Genomic DNA, 25622 nt, shown 5'->3' with positions numbered 1-25622 from the left:
CAGTATCGGGGAATTTCTCGTTATTTTTCCAATCTGTCTTCGCTTTGACCATTCATCTTGATTAAAAACAATGTAAATTGTTGTGAGAACTTTCAGAAAATTCCCTAAAAACGGCGGTCATTCGGAAGTCGCTGATGGGATGCCATTTGTTAATCGTAGTGTACGCACCACTAGCTACTTCCTGTTATTCTAAATAACCCATTCGCCGAATGAACACATTGGTTTGTAAGATTGCAATTAGTGAGGTAAAATATTAAACTAATTACATTTTAAATTAACTAGATCTGGTTTATGTTTTGATGGGCGAATACAATTTGTTATCGCCGTTGTTGTTGGTGTTGTTGGTGTTTTTTTTTATATTTTGGTGGAAACATGGATTTCCTATCATAGACAGACACGAACGGAAGTAAAAAACGGATACACGTGGAAACGTACCGAGCTTTGTAATTACTATTATACTAGTAATATATATATTTAAAGATGACGAATTGTAATGAAATGAATACAAATAACAATGAGCCTCCGTTTGTCGAGTTTGTTTGTTTTTCTTGGTAGTATACTCCTTAAATTGCAGTATACACCTTAAATTTTACTTCAGATAACAACGCCACATTTTACGTGCATGTATGTATTTGTTTCTAACATTACGTTACGTTCGGGAGAATGTAAATTATTATGGTGAACGACTTGTGGTGATACATATATGGAATTAAACTATAACGCGCATACTATGACCGCTGTGGTATTATAAATTTAAATGCGGTACGGCCTTGCACTCAATTTGTTACGGTGATTCATATATGGTGTAACGTGTGCGTGCCGTAAATACTAAAGGCAACTTACGTACGTCAGGCGGACATTCTTTTTCAAATATGCAGCGGAGTTAAATTAGATTTTTTATGACAGTTTTCTTAATTACGCATGTTACAGATCGTACAGGTTCGTAGATCGACGTGCTACTTTTATTTATAACAGCTCATGGTGGTCGAATGATAGGCATTACCGAGTAGCAGACCACGTAGGTTCTAGAGCTCATTACGTTTGTGGTAGATTCCCGTTTATACCATGTATAATGAATTCATTAATTATGATAAAATCGAGCTGATTGTGGACCCTTAATTATGGAAAAAACACTTCGTATATGATTCGGTATCATTATAGCGAATCGAAAAACAAACACCTCGCGTTGTGGCCAGGGCTATACTCACACGTGCAACTCGTGCACACTCGAAAAATGACGGCATTCCGTACCAGATAAGCTATTGTAGTTTGGTGATGCCTAAAGAACTGCTTGAAAATGATTAACATATTGAGTCAGTTATATTCCGAACTCGAGATAAAAGCATATCTCTTGAATTGCACGTCGTCCTCGGGACATCTCAGAGTTCACTGACTTCTTAGTGCAACATGTGTGTATTTAATTTTTGACACATTTTTTGATGTTTTATCCCTTCAACTTTTCTCGAAAACAGGTTCGGTACTACTCCGTAATGTGGTTTGATTTTCTTGAAAGAAACTAGTCAGATGCAAATGCGTCAAAATACGTCATAAGCTTAGCAACCATCAGCTGCGAAACTATACACTGATTTACATTTGCTAGCTCTACTTGATTACTGGCGTAGATATGACGTCACGGGCACTGTGTACATGAAGAAATGGTGGAAAGAGTGGAAAGTGAAACAAAACTTTTAGATGACCATTTTAAACATTTTGTATTTTGGATTAGACCCCCCATATAAACAATGGTCATGGCAGAGAGGTCAAAGAGCCAAGTGCGGGTTGGATTTTACGATATAGAACGCACAATAGGAAAGGGAAATTTTGCCGTTGTTAAATTGGCAAAACACAGAATAACCAAAACTGAGGTGAGTTCAATTCATTTCCTTGCACGTCAGTTCAAGTTTCTTTGTTTGAGTTTTAAATTGGATTGTTTTGGTCATTTCTGTTTTTTGGTTGCACACATATATTTTTCCATTTCTGGTGTGATGCACACCAATTTCATTCATGTTTTCGACAGGTAAACATAGAGTTTGATTCAGGTTTTAAAAATGGCAGGCTGCAGGACGTTGGGATGCTAAGTGTATAAATAACATGTTAAATGTGGCTGCGAGGAACCTTTGTCATTAGGAAATTTACAAACAAATTTTATTAGAAATGGTGTTTATTTTGAGTAATATAAATTATAAGGTTTCATCTGCCAAATATGTAAAAAAATTATAATAAGCACCAGTAAGATTTGATAAAAAAAGAAAGACATATTTGATTATCTTGAGCATTAAGTAAGTATAAAGGCAGGAAGGTGCAAATGCTGCTCTATATGAGGGCAGGAGGTATGCTACCAAAAAAGGACAGGTTGCATCACCATTCCATAATGCAGGAGCTATTGAAAACCCTAAAACAACTTACCAGGAAGTGCTTCATATTCATTTTGATGCAAAAATGTTTTTTTGCATGTACAGGCATTTAAGTTCCCATCTAGCAATATATATGATATTTTTCTCAATCTGGAGAAGAAAAACACAACCAAAAGTAAAAAAATTGTCTTTTTATCTGTATTTGTTCACATTGGACACACATTTTTCCAAAATGTTTCAAGTCTTTGTACCAAAATAGGCAGAATAGTGCCTGAGTTATGGCAACATGCTATTTGTTGACTTTGAAAATAATGCATTTAATTATGTGGTCACACAAGGCCTTTAGACATTACTGTGCAGTGCTCCAGCTAGCCCGTTTTTCAATGGCGCAGCGCCCGTGCCCCTTTTCTTACCGCCCTGCCCCTTTTTTGAGTAGTGCCCTTTTCACAAGTGCTCTATTAGCACCAATTATTCCGTTAGTGCCCTTTTTACTATTGAAATCATTATGAAAGATCGGCAGCCCTTAATCCGCTGTCTTAATTGAGACAAATTACGTAATACTTATGATAACAGTGCTCCCGCTAGCCTCTATTGACTGCTTAAAATATACCATACTGCCCTTTCATCTTCCCATGTGCCTTGTCCAAGTCATATGACAGCTAATTGTGTATTTGTGTAATAAGCAGACGACCTGTGTATTCATAATCGGTCATCTTCTAATCCGATAATTAGGAACCGCCAAATAGAGAAACATCGCCAGGAGGCGGGACTATTGATTGTCAGCCAATCAGAATATGAATGAAAATTCACTGTCCTGCAATTTAAGTTACATCTCAAATAATAACTGTTTTAAGTACTATCTGTATCATGTATTTTGAAGATTAGATACAAAACATAAAAAAAGGGATTAGGAGCTTTAGTTCTTTGATAATTTTTATTGATATGACAAGGAATAAATATTTTACAATTAAATAATAAGCAAAAAATTGGACATAAGATGGGACAGTTTTGTCAGTGGGTCCAGGGTAATCAAGGTTATGATACATATATTTTAAATGTGTGAGAAAGGCCTAATTTCGTTATCTCAACAGACTTTTCTGCAGCCTTTACATGTTACATATATGTTGGTATTCCATTAAAACTGCCAAATAAATTCATTTTCAAAAATAAATTTGTGACGTAACATTCCGTGTCAAACTTTGTTACGTCTCTAATAGCCTAAACTATGCCTAGTATTTAAATGATATTTCTTCTACACAAAATATGCTGTACACAGTACTTTACTCGATAAATAATTCTATGCAAAAAATGATCTCCCCCAGTTTGTGTAATTAACTGAAATCCGAATTAAATTATTTGAGTCTACGATCGTGTCAAAAATGTTACGTCACCATATTTTTTTTAAACACACACACCATGCCATAGTTATTGATCGGCACTACTTTTCTGCGCGTAATATGTTGTCACTGTATTCCCAACGGTCGTGATTCGCCTTGCCATGTACTTTTCAACACGGAGCGATTAAAATGGCGGAGGACAAGCAGACGGGGTAAGTAGAACGTCGATGTTACATCACTGTAAGCAGTAATGGGGTTAGATTATTGAATATCGCTTGCCTAATCAGTTTGGCACATAGCTCCAACCCTGTCCAATCGGAAAAGAAATTATTATTCTCATTTATGGCATTTTAAAATGCGTGTAAACCCCAGCGTTCGATCTCTGTGTGTTGTTGAAAATTTACCCTGTGTATCGATCGTGTATGTCGTTACATCTTCACTAATTGTCAGTGATCAGGGGCAATGCTGATTATTATTTACACTATAAAGTAAATATTTAAGATTATTATATTTCCCGTGAATTCAACCAGATCGAGTGGGGTTGTTGTCAATTTACGAAATGGACGTTTTGATTATTTTTGCAAATGATGTAACGGAGATACGATCTTGGTGAAATTTTCGAGGATTGTCCTGTCGTCTCGTTTACATCTGAACAAAACATTACATTTTATTTCTTATGTTTCGATTATTTTTAAACACAATGGTTCATAGTACTATAAGATTCAATATGCTATGCCATGTATGTGTGTAAAAAAGATTGAACAACAGTGCAGGCCGAATCTGTGTTAGCAACAAATGGGATGTAACTTAGAAACCAAAGTATCAGTCAATGTTGCATCACAAACATTATCTTAATGTCCATGTTACATCTACTTTTTAAAATATATTTTACAATGATCTGTGTGGAGTGATCAAGAAAGAATCACATACTGTCAAATCTATTTTTAGGATTGTGAATTTTGCAAAATCCAGCATTGTTTTATTACATGTCTAAAGGTACATTAAATCGAAACTATTTGTCAGATGTATCATGGACACACAATTTGTTGTCAAAATTACATCACTCACATAAAATAAAATGGTAATGTCTGCATTTTGGGTTTTAATTTCAGATTATTCAAACACCAGAACATCAGTTGTCAACAGACGAACATGGAGTATGGGTTCAGTTTTTTAAGATGGCCAAAAAGACATTATGGACTTTAGAAGACAAACAGTTTTTCGTTTTGTGGGACGACATCGTAGAGCAACGTGAAGAACCATCACTGTCAATGTGTGGCTCTAGACTTTTCTACAAATTTTGAATTGATGGCACATAAATAGAGGATATTACATGAGTGACCATTGCATATGGAATTTATTAAACGAGTTTTCTAAAATTGATAAAAATGAGCCTTGGCGAGTTTTTATCTATTTTAGTAAACAAGTTTAATAAATTCCATATACAATGACCACGAATGTTATATTCTATTTATATTATAAATTCAAAGTTGACTATTAGTAGGGCTTAACGCATATAACGTCACTTTTAGTGCGTTCATCTTATGCTATTAGTAATGACGTTAATTAGCATAATTATGTCACTAGTGAAATACTTAAACTTATGTCACTCTGTTATTTCACGCTGGCGACGTAATTTATGATATAAAAGAGTGAAAGCTCTCTTAAGGGATTGTTTATTGAAGAAGATTGCAGATGTCTAGACAATTAAGTGGTACCTTAATTTAGATCAAAAGTGTTGCCAAAGGCTCAGCTTCATACACTACTTTTGATGTTCATAAAGTTGCCACCTACCAAGATGTCTTATTTTAGTGATTACTTTTAAAAGATAGGTTTGACTGTATATTTAGACTTTCTCCCTTTTGTATGCATTACAGAGTATTGTATCAAAGTTTCAATAAATTGCAAACAGTAAAACTTCTATAACGCCTTTTAAATCGGTCCGCATACATAGTTATGCATTAAACAGCCACCTGTCCAAAACAGGTCAATTTTATCATGGTCACTGTAGAGAGGTTCTGTATTGCAATTGTTGAGTTCTGTTGAACAAAAATGTGCTGTTATGACTTAAAATAAATGATATATAATTTCACTACATGGTCAGTTATTTTATCAAAGCATCACAATGAAATGAATATGTTATGAATGCGAAAAGATACAATTGCATTACTACACCTTACACATATGGATTGCTATGGTGAGCCCCAAGGTCCACTTGCACTGTGGTTACCTGGCTATCCAATCAATTATTTGATTGGGGGTATTTTCAGCATTTGATATGTTTATTGTAAAAGAGGTTCATTGTCAAATATATATATATATAAAATACATTTGTAAGTATACATGGCAAACAATTATTAGTACAATTTTAAAGCTTTCTGATTTCTTAAGAAGAATGTTACAGTAAATGCTAAATGCTGAAAAAACCCAACCTAATACAGAAATGTGCATGCTTAGTCTATGTGCAAGCAAGTACTACGAGCTATTGAAAGCAATATATATGTCACAAGTTGACAAAATGTCTCTTCAGATTATGCATCTAGACTGTCTAATCATGGTCTTTACTTAACATCCATTTGCCAGTTAATGAAGCCCCGAGAAATACTTACTGAATAACAGTAGTGCTGCACAAATTAATTTTCTTGTTGGTCCTTCTCTAAATGACCGAAGAGACATTTTACCAGACATGCTTACACAAAAACTACAACATCCGTCTACCTTGCTGTTATGTTACAGTGCACCATAGCATACAACATGGGGTAGTTAATAGGTTAAAGGCACATACATTTACATGCAGAGAGTCTAAAATCAGGAGATGTTTAATGCCAAAGAACATTCAGTAGGTAAAGATACAGAAACTATTAAGTCACACTATGTGGTGTCCATCGTTACTTTTATTTTATAATGAAACGTGTTTAGTTTGGTATTTTCTTTAAGTTGTAACATTTTCAGTCAACTAAAAGTCTTTGTGATGTTAAAATGTATTTAATTCAGTACTTTCTCGGACAACATTGCCTCCATTTTGGTGGTAGCAATCAATTTATTGTTCAGTTTCGTGTCAAGTTACATCTGAACATAATCATCAAAATCAAAACATTCATGTTAAAGATAATATTTAGTCAGTGTTAAGGTATAAACATGGATTAAAATTGAGAAGACTGAACATTACAGATGTGTTGCAATACCTTTATTTAACTGTACAAATGTTGTTTTGTTGTTGTCCGTCTTTGTTACATCACAATAATTTAAGTATTCATTATCACTTGTAACTTTTTCCTGTATGCATAAATTCTCTTCATTTTTCATGTAATTATCCTTTGTATGTATTCTTTTTCAAAGGTATACAAAACAATTTAGTAAAATAAGTTTTAAAAATAGAAAATACCTGGACACCAAACAATTTGTGATGTAACAAAAGAGGTTGGACAGTGAATTCTTCTTCATATACATTGAGAACTCGTTCATTCAATGATGAAAGTTCGTAAAATGTGATAGCAAATGCGTAGGGATGATGAAAAATGTTGTCAAGCACAATTAAATCTTTTAAATAATTGTTAAGTGTATTGTACAGACGTGATTAGCCATTTTAAACATTGTTGACTTTTAGCAGACGGTCACTGCCGATTTGTAAACATAAGAAAGGTGGCGCTAACACAGTCAAATACATCACTTTTTCAGTAAATGTTTTGAAAGTTTATTTGTAAAATATTCATGATGATAACCAACAAAAATATGTTGATGCTTTATGTAGTGTTTACCTATCATGCCTATGATCATGCCAAAATTCGCCGAAACAGCCATTTTGTCAGAACGAATTTCGGGGTTATTTTATCAATGTTCTATGTTTTAAAAGTGACTTTTTAAAGCAAGGGCAGTGATTTTTATTGTCAATTTATTCTAAAATATCAGCATATTAAACATTGTTTTACCAAAGACAATTAAATAACAGCCAGGCTGAATGTTACATTCGTACCCAATTCCGATCGTACCAAACTAAGATTCGTCCCCTACATATTTGTTTTTTTTTTTTGTGTATTTATTTATTTGATTGCTTTAAATGTTTAACTGTCATGGTTTTTACTTCATTTTACATGATTTGTAGGAGAAATATGTGACATTGCAATAAAGAAGACTCCAGACAAGTACAATCATACAACCACAGACAAAAAGACAAATTTCAATTCAAACACACCCTTCTAAATTTTGAGAAAAAAACACATTTTGTTCAAGTCTGGATATCATGGAAAATGATTTAAATTGAGTATGAACACAAAACAAATTCTTGGGGGAGACCCCCCAAAACCCCCTTTGTGACAGTGGGGGACCCCTCCCACAACCACCCTCAATCGCCCTTACACGACTCATGTAGCTTGCCCTTTTCAAAACTCCACCCTGCCCTTTTTAAATCCTGGCTGGAGCACTGCTGTGTATGCTGTGCCAAAAGAGCAGTATTATATAAGCTTAATTATATGAGTGAGCACTAAACTCATATTATGTAAGTAAAAATGTGTTTAATTGTTATTGTTCAGTCTACAACTTTTGTTTTTGCATGTGAGAAAGCTGGTTGAAAGTGACAGATGAGGGTCGTAATTGTGGTAAATAGGCTGTAAAAGGCACCAATTATAATATAAAATCAAACATCTGTTTGTATCTGTGCTAACAACAAATTGATGTAAGGGTGCACTGTTTCCATGATCAATTAACAGCCATTTTGGGAAGGACAGTTTTTTCGAGAAGGACAGTTTTGACCAAATCAAAGATGGCAGCATACCAGTGTGCACTCATTCCTTTGCAGTGCTTATTCTTGACAAGCATTTTGTTATATTATGCAAAGGATATTGAGATTTGTCCGGTGTTTTAAATCGATATCTGCATAATTATGTAAAATTCATGTATGTTCACACTAAAATGACTAGGAGACTTGAACAGTTACAATGACAGTTGTTAATAAATGAAACAAAGGTGTTCGCTACACTTGACAAAATTACATAAGGGTGTACAATGCACTTGAAGTAAAATAGTTATCTATAACGAATCAGTGTCTTACATATACATCTTTTTTCATTTGTGCATGGTAGAAAATAAAGCCAGCCAGCAAAATCTGAATGTGTAAATTAAGATATTTGTCAAGCTTGTTCATAACCTCTTAATTTCTTGAGCTCAATGTAAAAAGCGTAAGAAACTGAAACTAAAACTACTATACACGTTTGTAAACAGTGTGAAAATTTGGGGCTTGTTTAACTTAAAACTCTAAAAGTCAAATTTATGAAGACCACTCATTAATATGTTAATGGTGCTAGAATTGGGACTTGTTCAACTTAAAAATTTATCAGTCAAATTTGATGACTGCACTTTTGTAATTTTGAATATTCCTTTTCAGGTTGCTATCAAGATAATTGACAAGACCCGCCTCGATGAATCCAACCTGAAGAAAGTGTACCGAGAAGTCACCATCATGAAGCTTCTAAGTCACCAACATATCGTAAAACTATATCAGGTATACATTATCACTGAATAAAATGACAATAGAGTACCAGAAAATTGTACTCGCTGGAATCTAATTATTATCTAGAACAAAGGAGAATTTTCACCAAAGGGCAGGACTGCTAAATGTGAGATAGAAATGTGAAGGATAGTTGTTCACACTCTGTTGTTGGTGTTTTCTGGCCACTTTGAGGCTGAGTTTTGACCACATTCAAAATGCCTGAGAACATATACTAATTTTTTTCCAAAATTGAAATATGAAGTTGGCATTTAAATATATTTTTTTAAGAATTAATGAATGGGGATTTTTCTGGAGAGAAAAAATAGACCCAAACAATCTTTTGGTATGAAAGAGTTGATGTATTTTCGAAAGAACAAACCATATCACTTTCTGTTGCCATTCCTGTGTTCATTTTCAGGTAAATCCCCAAATTTATACAAAATGACACTTTTTTCTAATCAGAAAGTCCCCAACCTGTACCTTCCAAAGCTGTGGGGAAAAAACAGATTTGCAGTTCACTGGTTTGATGAATTTCACTCATGAAAAAAGAATGCCTGTAATGGCTTTTGTGAGAATGATTCCAGCCTTACTTTTTTACCACAAATATGGGACTGATGTTAGATTAGGGTGTCTGTAAACAAAGTTTGGAAGTGTATAACTAACTGAAAGTGGGCTAAAACTAACAAAATTGAGATCTTGGAAGTACAAAAACTTCCATAATTTAGGAGAACATTTTCAATGGTGAAGGCTATCAAAACCGGATGACAATATTACTTAATTAACGGCCACATTTTCAATAAATCTTAAGGTAAAATGAGTTCATAAAACACAATTTTGTGTGGTTGAATTTTTATGGTTACATATTTTGAACATAAAAGTTGCATAAAAGTGAAACAATTCTTGTAGCATACTGGAGTTTATAGACTTCCTCACTTCAGAGAAAAACTTTCAAAATTGATGGCATTAGGAAGTTCATACTTCCAGTTTTGTGTTGGATGATTTACAATATTTTAATTGTCAGCTTGTCAGCCCAATGGTGGCAGGTTCAAAAATGGGTATCAAACAAGGGACCCCCTGTTTACAAGTCAGGTGCTCTACCAGTTCAGCTACCAGCAGGGCTTTTTCTGCCCATTTTGGGAAAAAGACCCTAGACATTTTGGGAAATTTTGTGTCGTGAAAATACCAAAATTTGTAAATTTTACAGTTAAAAAAAACAACGTCTAGTCTCCTGCGATTAGGAAATGATTTAATATTAGTTTATTTTCCCTTTAAAAGACCCAAAAAATATCAATCCTTGGGGTGTAATATCTATTGCAATAAATCATGACAGTTAATAAATAGTTCATACTGATCTCTGAATGTGATGAAAATCAATGATTTCCAAGTTCAATTGTCAATCAAACTTTACATCACATAATTTATTAGGATGTTGAAAATGAACCTGTGCAGGTAAAAAGACTTCCTAAAAAAAAAAAAAAAAATATTTTTTTTTTTTTTTTGGTTGGGATTTTTTTCAGAAGAATGGGAAAAATATCTTATATTTTGCTTTGGGAATGGGTCCGATAGTCGGACCCGTGGGTACTATAGAAAAAGCCCTGACCAGGCCCATATAACTCACATACTACATAATGTATGCTACATGTTAAGTTGTGCAAAGGTAAATAAAAAATATCAATAAAGTACAATTAAATATGAGTGACCGTTGGTTGCTGAGGTTAACAGGAAATACCGATAATATCAGTTGCCTTCCCCCTTATATAGGTAACAATTAAGTCCATATTTACTTAATAGAGTGGGATATTTATGTAATTTCATGAAATTTCATAATGTCTGACCGCCCACACATACCGGTAGCTGTAGCTGAAACTGGTAATACATATTGACATTCACTTAATATGACTCATGTTTTGTATTTAAATGCTGAAGTGTGGTTTTTGATATCTTTTGTTCATATAATTGCACTATTTATCATTGTGTGACAATTTCTGACTCGTTTATGTGGATTTAATTTTTTATATAAAAACAACAGCACAACCTTAGCCAAAGACTTTGCTTAGAGACAGTTGTTAATGACCAAATTGTATTTTGTTTTAGATTAGTAAAATCTAAAAACAGTATTTAGTGCCCAAATAACCCTCTTCACAAACAATGGGTGAGTTTCGTCTTTTACAAAGGTTATACTGTGTGAGGTAATTATGAAAGAAACTTTTACATATGATAGGGCCTATCAAAAAAATTGTTTGTTTCAGGTAACCTGACCCTACCTAATAAGGGCTGCCGACCCTAGTATTTATTTTTCAAAAATAAAAAAACAGTCCTTGGCCATGAACTTAATTTTGTTCAAACTTAAAACTGTCATGAATTTTTGGCAGAGAATAGAGCTCGATAACAACAGCAATATATTAGTAAGATTTGCAAGAAATAGCGCTATTTGGAATCTTGAAAATGATCTTGACAAAGTATATTTTGAAAGTAAAAATCCCTACCTAATAATTTTGGGGATGTTACCCTAAACAAACAATTTAATTTTTAGGCCTAGTGAATTTGAATGAATTGATGTGGTCATTTTGAAATGTATTAAATTCATTATTCACTTATATTAATAAATGTAGGGCATGGTATTAGCGAGCTATTGTAGGGATGACTCGTTAAAACATGAGACTTATACCGGCCACAGTTCCATGAATAGAAACTCATGGCTTTAATCAGTCATGACGTTATTTCAATCAATACTGAAGTGCTATTTCTTATGGTTTTAAGGAAAGGATTGTAAATATTCGATAAAAATGTGACCCCCTCGATGTTTCAAAAACTGCTGTACGCGGTGGCGTACTTAACTTCCTGTAATAGTTTACAATAAAATTCTGAAGTGCATAAATTGATCTGATTAAACATTCTTCACGTAATAAACTTGGTTTTGTAGTAGTTTTACTGATAATGACTGCTCCAATCTTCCTTTTAAAGTCATAATGTAATCCCTCTTGTCTTGTTTACCAGTTTTGTTCACAAAAACATGTCAAAAAGCTGTTGGCCTTTCTACCAATTAAGTTTTGATTATTATAGTTATTGAAACATTATAGTTAATTCTTCTACTTGTCAGCTTAAGACTCTTTATTTTTTATGTTCTTGCTGTGTTTATTGTCTGACCAATTTGGGGCAAAAGTTTTGTCCGATTATAAACAAAAACATTTTTTTTCCCTGAAGTAAAATTAAATTACCAATTTCTGTTTAATTACCAATTTCCGGTTTTTGAAATAATAAAAAGTTTTCACATTCTTTATTGTCTATGTTTTTAAGCATATGGCAAAATTAGATTTCCCAATTTTAGTCAAGATATCGCATTTTTGCCACTAAGAAATGTCACCAAACAAATGATTCCAAAAATGGTGAAAAATAACTGATAGCTGTGGCAACTGAAACAATTAAGAGAAATCAAAACCATAATCTTAAACGTGTGATTCTTAAAGATTGTGTTATGTATACACACATGTATGTACATTAGTTGTTGAATGCTTGACATATATTTTTCATTGTCATATAAAATGATGTCAATCTCTTAAAATCCTTTCAAATCTGCTCCATCATACTGTACTGGTGGACATGAAATATTCCCTGACTTGAGAACCAAAGAGCGTGTAAGAAGTTGGTATTTTGTTGATTTCCTGAAAACATCAAGTCTCAGATTTCTATTTTAGGGGAGGCTTTATTTGGTTTATATTCAAATCAGGCTCTGTTACTTGGCACTTCTTCAGTAATTAAGCTGCCTTAAGTGAACATTGTTCTCGAAATCAAATATTTCATTCAATATAGTCTCTAGAAATGTCAACAGTAAAAAGTGTAATGACTTCACATATTCATTGTTTGTGTTGTCGAGTTTTTTTGCTCATTTTGTTTAGAAGGCAGGTTTTAGCCTTGATAGCTGGGTTTATTCTTTTTCTTTATTCATTGCATTTTAATAATAATTATAATAATAATAATAATAATAATGAAAATAATTATAATACAGTAATACAGTAATAATAATAATAATAATAATTATAGTAATAATAATAATAATAATGAAAATAATAATAATGAAAATAATAATAATGAAAATAATTATAATACAGTAATAATAATAATAATAATAATAATAATAATAATAATAATAACAATAATTATAATATATACAATAATTATAATATAATAATAATAATAATAATAATAATAATAATATTTTTTAAAAATTAATAATAATAAAAAACATAATAAAAATAATAATAACAACAATAATAATAATAATAATAATAATAATAATAATAATAATTAAAATTATAATAAGAATAATTAATTAATGATATTGAGTTCATGAACTTGTTTTGATAAATTGTTGATGGACAGTTCATGAAAATTGCATCAACTTATGTTCATGATCTACTTTGATGAACATGTTGATGGACATGCATGAATGTTCATAAACAGTTCATAAGTTCATGAACAAATTCTCAACAGCTTGGCATATTGGGAAGGTTGCCTGGGACCTTCTGACAGGGAAAATGCATCATTTGGACTATTAAAATTACAAAAATCTCTGTTTTTTCATAATTGTTCTGTAAATGCACATTAAATGCAGCAGCCAATTGAATAAAGCTGACTAATTCTTTGGATTGGTCGGAGTAGGTCAAAATGTTCGGTAAATATTTAACCAATAATTATTATTAACCATATATAGAATCAAATGGTTTAAATATGCTTTCTAGCCTAAAAATAACATGTGGAGTGTGGACATTACTTATCAAAGTGTAATACAATTTGTGGCAGGTTATTTTTTCTTTCTTTAATGAAGGGAAAGGTCCTCTGGTACCTGAAATTTGTTTGATTAAAAATAATTACGTTAATTGACGTTTTTACGGGGTAAATTTATTCCTGCTGTGTGTATATATACATATTATTACTTATGGTTGAAGGAAACTTTAAGATATCAGTCATAATAACAAGTTACTTGGACAGGGGGGCCATTATAAACCAAAATCTGATGAAGTCTTAGAATGCCAAAAAATTCTGAGAATTTGTCTTCAATTTGTTTTATTGGTATTTCAGGTCATGGAAACTAAGAACATGCTGTACCTTGTGTCGGAGTATGCTCCCAATGGAGAGATCTTTGGTAAGTTACGGAGCCATGACATAGTCACATAGCCAAAGAGCATCGGCGTGGCCCTCTACAGGGAAACCCAGCAGAACTGATATATGCCGTTTGCAACGCAATATAAAAGACAATATAAGAGCATATATCAACCTTTGTTAAAGGGTTCCAGCTGTCAGTATCTTAGTTTTAACCTTCCGAATGATTTGCAACCCTTGATCTTGTAGTAAAAATATTGTTTTGGTAAAAAGTGCATTTTACAAAACATGAACAAGTCGCTTTAAGCCTCTAATTATTGAATGTGGCCTTCCTCTGGTTAGTAGAGGTATCTTTGTGAAGATTGGGCGAGAGGCGAATTTCTATGTCCACAAATTCTGTGTCATTTTTTCATATAACAGGACAACATACTCAGTGGTCGAAATTAACACAAGCCCTCAAGCCCAGTGCACTGGTAAAATGTAATCCGGGCTTGCAAAAATTCTGAATTTTATATAGCAGGGCTTGTTAATCAAGAAATTTTATGTCAAGCAATAGTATATGAATTCGGGCTTGTTCATCCTTAAGCCTAATTTCAATGACTGCATACTACAGGACTGAACTTTAACCTTGTTTGTTGACAATTTGTTACCAGCGTTACTTATAATTTTTTGAGAATTTTGTCTTTGGATAAATCTTTCATTGTCTCAACTCCATGTTTAGAACATTTATTTTTATGCCATTAACATTTTCTTAAAGTCTGTGTCATGCTGTGCGAATTATGCTTGTGGCTTAAAACAAAAACGATTGACGTAGTTTGCCTTCCATATGAGGGAAGCTGATTTTAAAAATAAATCAGTCACGCTATAAAAATGGCATTTTTCTATAATGTTAAATGCATGGTTGTTAGTACTGTAACTATAACATGCATTATAATCAGTGCATTTACAATATTGAAAATTAACAAGGCCTTACTACATGTAAGAAATCATGAACTGTATTAACAATACCGCAAAATCACTTTATATTGGATAAATCAGCTTGCACTGTGCAGAAATAATGTCATGATACAGGGCTGTAAAGTGTTTATAATTTTGGTCATAGAAAATGTGGGACAATCTTTATCATTTTATGACTGCTAGTCAATAGCGATTGACGTCATAGCCTAGGGTTATAGTTGTATGTTTTGTTCACCGAGACTTTGACAGAGACCCTCCGGTTAAAGTTGTATGTGAGTTCACTGACTGGCTGTCGGGATGCAGCTAAAGGCTTAATAACCTTTCCTCTTTGTTTTAAGCTCAGTGTGCAGATGTTTGAACGTTAACGGCTTTGTTTAAACTTGGTTTGCATTCAGCTGACTTCCGCAGCATTCTTGGTTTGGTTTGTGGTAAAAGTTTAATGAATGAAGAGGGCTGAGTTGACATTTTCATGATTTCACTCGTTAATTAATTATCTTTATGTTAATTTTATAGAAGTTTAATTACTATGTAATGAAGTATGCCTCTCTTATTGCGATAGCAGCATGCTGAGTTCAGTTTGAATAGCATTTTGTCAGTTAAGCTGAAAAAAATATTTCGGGTTAAGTTTTAGTCTTACGGTAGTTCGTGTTACCCCACCCTTCTTACGAAATAGGTCCCATTGCAGCCTAATAACTGTTTCATAGTCAGTTGGTAAAAAAAATAAGTGTGTGATTTAATATGTAGTTTAAAAACTTTAAAGCTTTATACATATACATCAGATAGCATAAAAAGCCTACCTTATATCCTACCTGTTTTTGAACCTTATTAAAGCAAACCTTTTTCTATGGGTCAGAATCAAAATGTTTGCACTCTTTATGTAAAGCAAGTCCATTTTGACTTCCAGGATTTTTTTTTATAAATTATTCACTTTATTTGTACAAGCTATTTTAGTCTGTTATGGGAGATATTTGTTTCTATTTTTGAAAAGCATTTTGTTAGTTAATTTTATGACAGTTTTAATAGATGACCATCATATGTATGTTAATAATGTTAATGCAGTCTTGTTATATAAATCTGTGAGTTTCATTTTGAGTTACATAATAGTTTCAGAAAGTCTTCCTGATAATTTACAAGCTATTCTAGTCCATAGTGGGAGATATTTGTTTCTATTTTGAAGAGCTATAATCATTATGTAATCACAACTTGGTTTTTGCTTGATGGTTTTTTAAACACTAGTTGCGTCATTTATTAATCACTTTCTGGAGTTCCAATAAAAACATTCTTCCAAAAGATGCTTTGACAAACTGCGAAAGAATCCTGAATCTTGTGAAAGATATCATATTTGACATTTAATAAAAGTCAGCCGCTAAATATGGCTATTAGTCTATCAACAACCACCCACATGGTCTTTGTTTAGTGGTAGGTGTATTGGTATTTTTTTATTCCTGTGACAACTCATCTTTCCTTTCCGTGATAATACCTTTGGGGGGGGGGGGGGGCAATGAGGGGGGTATCAATTGTGCCCATTTATGGAATTAGCCTGAGCAAAACGTGCAAATTGACCATGCAAAATTTTGTATGCAGTCCGTGATAGATTTGTTCACTTGTAAAGATCATTATCATATATTTTAATTGTTGGTGGTTGTGGTGTCAGTGCTGGTGGTGGTGGTGATGATGATGATGTTGCTGCTGCTGAAGATAATGATTATTTTTTAATAAAAATCATGCAACATTACATTTATTTAAAATTGATTACCTGTAACTGTTGCTTTATTTGTCAAATAGTTTTTGGTTATATTCATACGACCCACCTGCAATTGATTTTAAAGTTAAACCATAAATAAGCATCTACTTATAAAAAACAACAACATATCTGTAATAATTTGAATTATTTTAGATTAATGAAGACGTATATGATGGGAACATTAAGTTACTATTTTTTAGCATTCTAATGATGATTGCAGAAATTCTTCAATATCCATTACGATCACCTTTCATTATTTGACAGGAAAATCTAACTTAACGAGGCAGAATTACGTCACTAGCTTGGTTTATTACTTTGTGGTTTAATTACTATTACGAAATTATTCTTGTTTTAAAAGGTTCAATTCTGTTATTTTCAGATTCTTTATGCATGCTCAGATGTTCTAGCATTTCGATGTAAAAGAAGACCGATGTTTGTGGTTGCTTTGACATTTATAGATCAATCTCCCAACTTCGTTAATTGCACATGAGTGGGTGGAAGATATTTATGCTATCTAAGTAAACTATTCATTTATATGCAAAGATATAATCAAATACACTTAACCCAAAAGCATTCTTTGAAAAACTATTGATGTATTCAATGATTTAAAACTCCATTAATTTTATCGTAAAAATTGAATTTTCAGTGCAGTGTCTTTCAAACACAAAGAGTCATAAACAAAGACACTGCAAATACAATTCAGGACTGTTGGCACGCAGTATGGATCAAAGAATATTCCATTCATGAAGTTCTTGGCCTTGTTTCTCCGATTATGAATGGTGTAAATCCATTGACATTCACTGTCTCCCATTGTCATAGAATCGGCATGTTGAATCCAGCTCTGAGGCATAAACTTCCTGTCTGAAACTATCCTGCTGTACATGTCAACTAGTGTTGCCAAATAAATACTAGGCCAAAAAATGGTTAGGTTACTGGGTACCATTCTTTTTGAAAACCGTTTACTAAGGGTAAAATAGTTTTTGTTGTTGTGTTTTAAGGCTTTAGGTGGGAATGTTTTGTCATCATTGGGGAATGGTGTTAAAGTTATCTTTTGTATAAAGCTTTAAAGGTTTGAACTACATGTATATTAAAACACACTTCTTGAAAAAAATAGTTTTTTATTTATTTTTTTTTTTATTTTTTTTTAACTGACTACATGTATATAAAAATGATAGGTTTGGCGCCTATTTGGTAGGTGGGAATGGGTAACTCGAACCAAATTTATTTTATTTTAGGCCCTAATATATCTTCTAAAGGTGTGAATTGGTTTAAGGTTTTGTCTTTCAAAACAAACACTCTCACTTTTTTTAGCTGTTTTCTTGTTATATATATATATAACTGAAGTACATAATTAAGTTATTAAGTATCCAAAAAAATAATTGGACTATTACATAAGGTTCAACATTTCTTCTAGTGTACAACAAGTTCTGTTTGCAAACAACTTCATTGATGCCATGCCAGACTGTTTATATGTGAAGAAAGTCTTTGAATTCTATGCTGAACCTTGACATTTTCATGGTTCGTCGTGTCATTAAGCGTTCCAAAAATATCTTCGTTTGTAATAATAGCTAGTTAGTTAGCAGTTGAATAACATTATCTGCTCTTTGCGCACTGCGGGAAAAGATTGTTTGAAGATAAAGTTATTTTGGTTGAGTTTTAATGACTGTTTCTCAGGATGGTGCATAAACATTTCAAGAAATTAGTAATCAGTGCCAGTGTGTATTTTTGTATAAAGATATATTGACACTGAAGTATTCATATTTTTCCAATTATTTTTTGTAAGTATTCTTTTGAAAATACAGCAAGAAGGTTTTGTAATGAATGTTTAAAAAGATAATAAAAATGTTTTTTTGTCTGGCAACATTTTTAAGGATATACAAATATTTTTGTTAAAATTCATTTATCAGGTGCACCGTCAGTTTAAAGGCCTGAATAGATGCGTCGGCCCATTCTGAGGGGAGATGTCTCTTTTTAATGTACAGTGACGTGCACTTACTGGTAGAACTTTTAAAGGCCTGAATAGATGCGTCGGCCCATTCTGAGGGGAGATGTCTCTTTTTAATGTACAGCGACGTGCACTTACTGGTAGAACTTTTAAAGGCCTGAATAGATGCGTCGGCCCATTCTGAGGGGAGATGTCTCTTTTTAATGTACAGCGACGTGCACTTACTGGTAGAACTTTTAAAGGCCTGAATAGATGCGTCGGCCCATTCTGAGGGGAGATGTCTCTTTTTAATGTACAGCGATGTGCACTTACTGGTAGAACTTTTAAAGGCCTGAATAGATGCGTCGGCCCATTCTGAGGGGAGATGTCTCTTTTTAATGTACAGCGACGTGCACTTACTGGTAGAACTTCAACTAAAAATGTATTTTTCGAAAGTTTATGACAGTTGCTGATAAATTATGCAATGCAGCGTGCTGATGTTTAACATGATCTCATTTGTCAACTTTTTATGAATGTGTTCCGATTTGCATTGACCCCTGTCAGGATTATTATCATTATTTCATGAGTATTGTTAATTTATTCATTTGTCACATTTTGTTGGCTGTTCCTAGTTCAGCGTTCTGTTCCCCATGAGTTTTTGTTGAGGACCGTTGGCCTTTATTTACAATATTTTTCTATAATAAAAAGTGAGAAAAAACAATATATAAGTAAGTCTATTTGTGCATATTTTAATTCACTCACATTTTGTTTCCCCGCATTTCAATGATTATTTAAAAAACAGGTTGTCATAATAATTCTCAAATGGCTCATAATTCGGTCGAACAACACAGTCTCCGACTGTGAAAGATTTCTCAATGCAATACCATGGCTAGTTTGTCACAAGTATTTTCATTGTTAATAAATTGGCAATCTTAAAAGTCCAGGTCTGATGTATTTCTCGACAACAGATTTGTTCATTCTAAGAAACCAACAAGAAATAATCTTGCTGTAAATTTCTTTCATAAAGCTTAATATAATGGCAAGGAATTTGCAGAATGTTGCAATGTATATGACTACTTATTATAAGTTTGAAGTGCAAGTTTGACGTAGAAGTGATAAACAAATTACTATTTAGATTGCCCCACAACATATATGACCTGGCAGACTTATTTGGAAGTTCGTTTTGACGTTTGGAATTGATAAAGAAATTGAAAACCCCCTTCGTTCATGGTATCATAGCTTCATATAGATTATGAATGACAAGGCAAAATTATAATGACGGGCTAAAGCAACTGTAAAAACTTGCAAACTATTTTTGATAAAAATTCAAATCGGACATTTTCGTGTGGCTTGTGCCTCATAATGTGTAGTAGTGCTATTAAAATAGGCATATTTTTACACATTTTAAAAAAAATATTTTATTGTCAATGTCAATTTTTAGTATATAAAATCAATTGATATTTCTGCCATTTTTTCTTTGTTCACAACAACCATTGTCTGCAAATATTTTTGGTCGACCCATTAGTTTAAAAAGCCAGACATATCATTTCCAGCTTTATTAGTCATTGATGCAGATGTTGACAGATTTTCTTCAGTGACTAAATGTCATAGTTTGCTTATATAATATATTACTGTATATAGTCATATATATATTTATAGAAAAAAATTGACGTCTGTAAGATGATATTAGTTGAGCTGACTGTCTTGAAATCACAGTTCACCATTATGTTTGTCCATTGTTTTTTTTTTGTAATTTGGTCCCATTCCAAGTGAAAAATAAAACTCCAATGTTATGTTTTAAAAAAAATAAAAATATAATACCTTCATAAAAAAGATTTGACCCCCGTACAACTTTTATGGAAAAGATTATTTATTCTTAAAGAAACAAACTATCACATTCTTTTACCTTGATCATGGTCAATGATTTCAACATTTTAATGGGTCATTAGGTTTGTCTTTTGTAAAATGTCATGTTCAACAGGTCGTGCTTACAGCTTATGTTTTTGTAATAATTTTGTTTCATCTCTTTCAGATTACATAGCACAGCATGGTCGGATGAGTGAAAGCGAGGCACAAAAAAAGTTCTGGCAGATCATCAACGCTGTAGAGTATTGCCATAAAAACCATGTTGTGCATCGCGACCTGAAGGTAAGGGAAGGGCTTGTATAATTGGGGCTGTGTAATCATATACCCCAGGATTCAACTTTTAAAAGAGGGAGGGTTTTTTTAGTTTAAGTTTAGTCGCTAGGGCAGGCCGTTGGTCACTAGGCCAGGTGGTTGGTCCCTTGGCCAGGCAGTTGGTCGCTAGGGCAGGCGGTTGGTCACTAGGCCAGGTGGTTGGTCCCTTGGCCAGGCAGTTGGTCGCTAGGGCAGGCGGTTGGTCACTAGGGCAGGCAGGTATTGCTAAGCCAGGCCTTTAGGGCAGCTGTCTGGTTGCTTGGGCGTTTGTTGATAGGCAAGGTGATTGTTGCTAGGCAGTTGTTGGACAGGCGGTAGGTCACTAGGGCAAACAGTTTGGTGCAAAAAGTTATCGGAGCAAACTCTTCTATATCATTTGAAGAGGTTTCACTCTGATACTTGTTACGCATTATGATCATCATATAAAGTATATAAGTGCCTGGTGTATTTTTTGTAAGCCATACACTACTCATCTTGAGTACTTACCCTTGGTTATGAGCTTTACCCTTCAGGCTTATTCGACTTAGTGGAGAGAACTACTTTCACAGTTAATTTGGTCAAGTATTATAACAGTTCTGGTATCAGTCAGTAAGTTGTTTATTGTAGTTGTAAAATTGTGAATTTCAAACACAATAATAACATATTAACAGATATTTGCCCAAGAACAGATGGATCTTGATGTCACCATAGCGAAAACATTTAAAATATATACAATAGATTATGTGATAAAACATAACAGATTAAATATCACAATAGAGTTAACACAAATAGTTTCAATCAAACCACCCTTAACCTACCATTTTTATAGTCAGTTAGATAAATATTAAAAATAAGAATTTCTATTTTTTCAAGTGTGTTTTAATTATGTAGTTTAAAACCTTTAATGCTTTATACAAAAGATTACCTTTACACCATTCTCCAATTATTACAATAACTTTCTTACCTAAAGCCTTATAAAATAAACCTACCTACCCTACCTGTTTTTGAATAGATTGAACCTTACCAAATATATTTTTTTGGGTGGGGGAGGGGCCTAAGGGCCAAGGCCACTTTCAAAAAAAGGTGAAAAACAAAAAACACTGTGTTGTATCGATTTTTGTCGATTTTTGTCCTGGTTTTACAGTTGGAATATTATGGATATCAATTGAAACTTATGGCCAAGATTTAGTTAATTAAGTTGTTGTTTTTACCACGAGTGAATTCTACCATTTAACAATGTAAGTTACCTTTTAATTGGAACTGAAGCTTTAAATGATGGGAATTAAGTCAGCTGGAAGTTGATGCCGGGTAAGGAGGGAAAATAGAGACAGGATAATTATTGTTTTACGGTATTCGGTAATAATTGGCTCTGTCAATGTCCCTGGATCAAGGGAAGAATGTGCGTCATGTTGACGTCAAGCTCCTAGCTCTGTGCTCTCTTGCAAGCTGTTTTCCTGATATTGATACCCTCTGTTTCTATACAGGGAAGAATTTCTGTGAACAGCGAGGGCTGGCTATGACATCGGTCTCACAATAAAATGTATTAAGGCTATAAATGCTGCGGACTTTAATTGAAAGTGTTAGTCCTGACAATTGGCATGTTTTGTTGGCATGAAAAAACTAATTGGTCACGTACGTAAGCAAATAAAAGTATAAATCTCTCTTAAAAAAGCCCTGTCTTTTGAAGTTAAAGCATTGTTTAAGTAATAGTTTGTGTTCATTTCTTAACATTTTGACAGCCCTGCGCTGACTACTCCTTTAGAAGATCAAAAATAGATGTTTACTTTCTTAGTGTTAAGTGTGAAATCCCCTGCGGATGCCTTTATCTGCGCAAGCTACTAGTCTTCACTTATATACTTATTAAAACCAGTTAATGACGAATGGAATGTTTTCAATACTTAATGGAAATTTGGTGATAATCCTTATTCTTTGTATTCCGCTTAATTGATTTTCAGTTGTCTGAGCTCTTCTAAATGTTTAAAATTAATGTGAATCTGTCTGGGAATCTCATTGGCAGAGGCATTGGTCTGAACACTTTGCAATTAAAGGTCAGGTATCAGAATGTGAAATTACACACAACAAAGGACTTGTGGAATCAAGCTTATATCATCATGTGATATAGAAGAATACAGTTCCCATCCTCGCATTCATGACACACAAATTAACAAGAAAGCTCGGGTAATTCCCTGATTCATGATACTTCCTAAATACTCCCTTGGTTGTTACTTTAACAGAATGATGCAGTTGTTTATAGTTGGTGATATTGCAAATCATTTTCGCTGAGTCAGATGTTGGTTTGGTGATACATGTATGTAAGCATATTACCTTATATATATATATTGCTTCATCTGATTTAAATCAATTATGGCTGACTGCTCATTTACTGAAATAAATGTTTTTGAAAACTTAAGAAATACTGACTTCTTACTGACTTCCCATTAGACAAAATAAAATTTTGACCACTAAAATGAAGTATATTTAGGTAAGTGATTCTTAAAATAGGCAATTAATTATCAATGGGGACCCACTTTAATTTGATGAATTCACATTTAAACAAACACTAACCATCTTAGTGTTCTAAACTATATCTTGTCTACTGGCACAACAACTGTTTAAATAAACCCAATATACATGGATAAAACTGCTGATTTACAATAGAAATGCTAACTATAATGTTAAATTCACAGTGCACAGTGTGTTAAATTCAGCTAAACAATTTATTGAGGTGAAAACTTGCTTAAGGCAAGGTGTGACCTGATTTGTCTGAACTTTAATGGTCAGCATCAATTTATATTACCATAAATAATGCTATACTTGCCAATTTGGTAGATATAATTGAGTGCACTTCAATCAGCAATGTTATTGCATTGGTTTATCTCCCAGTAAAGTATTCAACAGTTTTGGTCATTTTCAAAGGTTTTTTATCATAAGTATGTATTTCATTTTATTAGTGTACATTTACCAACATTTCTATACAACATTAAAAATGTTTTAAAAGCATGGCAGGAATTTTGTCCATCTTTGCAAAAATTGGTTGGGGTTGGGGGGGGGGGGGGGGGATCTGACACTGCTTCTGATTTTGATGTCACTTTGGGATTTCCTGCTTTCACCAATCAAGCTTCCGGAAGATCTTTCTCCTGTCACTGCATGCATAAACTTCTTGGTACAAATTGCAAAATTAATAAGTAAGACAATTAACAACATGTAATTAACCATACCCCCTCAGTGTGAAAGCTTTATTTTCCTACCGTTAGTTGGTCTCAAAATGAAGTTATCAATCTCACTCAGATGAGAGAATCGTGTGCAAGAAGGCAATAATAACAAGCTATTGAGCGTTGAAATGACGTCAATGTTTAGCTTCCTTCGTCTTTATACAAGTACTCAATTATTGGCCACGATCGTTTTTCACATGTTTTAACCATTACAGCATTATAAGTTACTTGCCAGCTAAAACCAAGGGAATAAAAATGGCTTGAAAAGATTATTTAAAGTTCTCCGAAGCTGAATCAAGGTATTTTCGACAAGCTTGTTTACAAACGGTTCCTCTTCTACGTCAATAATGAAAACTGTTTTATTTCCGTCCATTCATTAGTCGGCTTTTATCTTTCTGGAAATAAATGGTTTGTTTACATTTTGTTGTCTCTATGAGAGAAGTGTGCAGTCATCTGTATATTCAAAAAGAGAATTTAGAACAGTTTATGGTACAAAAACAGAAATAGCGGAAATCAAAAAATTCATCAGGTTTATAATGCACCAAGTGTTTTAAAGACAATTAAATCAGACTGAGATTAGTAATTTTTCTATATCTAATGGAACAGTGTATTTACTGGTTTTGGCTAGAGGCTGGTTATGGGAGGCCGGTGCTGCATTCTGCCCTTTTTTGGAAGCACCTTCTGCCATCATGGGGAGACCCTCCTGTCTTCAAAGAATAAAAGGCTTAATTAATATAATCAAATAATTCTTTTGTTTTGATTAAAATATGGTTATAAATTCAAACAAACTTTATTTGGTAGTTGAAACCTACTAATAAATTTACTTCAAATTAGCCCAATTTCTAACATTTTGTAAGAATTTCATAATGCTTTAATAATTCACTTGTAACCCAATACAATGTGCTCTTTTGTCAGTTAGCACCCTGTCCCTTTTCTGTAGCACCCTGTCGCTTTTCAGTTAGCGCCCTGTCCCTTTTCTGTAGCACCCTGTCCCTTTTCTGTAGCACCCTGTCCCTTTTCTGTAGCACCCTGTCCCTTTTCAGTAGCACCCTGTTTCAGTTAGCACCCTGTCCCTTTTCAGTAGCACCCTGTCCCTTTTCAGTAGCACCCTGTCCCTTTTCAGTAGCACCCTGTCCCTTTTCTGTAGCACCCTGTCCCTTTTCAGTAGCACCCTGTTTCAGTTAGCACCCTGTCCCTTTTCTGTAGCACCCTGTCCCTTTTCAGTAGCACCCTGTCCCTTTTCTGTAGCACCCTGTCCCTTTTCAGTAGCACCCTGTCCCTTTTCAGTAGCACCCTGTCCCTTTTCTGTAGCACCCTGTCCCTTTTCAGTAGCACCCTGTCCCTTTTCAGTA

The 25622-nt window shown here is 33.5% G+C and overlaps 1 protein-coding gene across 1 annotated transcript in view; it reads left to right on the top strand.

Annotated features, from left to right (window-relative positions):
* The first annotated feature begins 1322 nt into the window (after positions 1 to 1322).
* The window catches only part of LOC128234170 (serine/threonine-protein kinase SIK2-like), a 44775-nt gene continuing 20475 nt past the window's right edge, over positions 1323 to 25622 (top strand). The window contains exons 1-4 of the mRNA XM_052948209.1: positions 1323 to 1865; positions 9072 to 9188; positions 14256 to 14319; positions 20934 to 21049. Of these exons, the coding sequence (XP_052804169.1) occupies positions 1743 to 1865; positions 9072 to 9188; positions 14256 to 14319; positions 20934 to 21049 (420 nt within the window). The 5' untranslated portion in view covers positions 1323 to 1742. The remainder of the gene's footprint in view (positions 1866 to 9071; positions 9189 to 14255; positions 14320 to 20933; positions 21050 to 25622) is intronic.

Source organism: Mya arenaria, chromosome 5 (genome assembly GCF_026914265.1).
Source record: "Mya arenaria isolate MELC-2E11 chromosome 5, ASM2691426v1".
Classification (NCBI taxonomy): Eukaryota; Metazoa; Mollusca; class Bivalvia; order Myida; family Myidae; genus Mya; species Mya arenaria.
The sequence above is the reverse complement of the archived record's forward strand: the minus strand, read 5'-3'. Positions and strand labels throughout refer to the sequence as shown.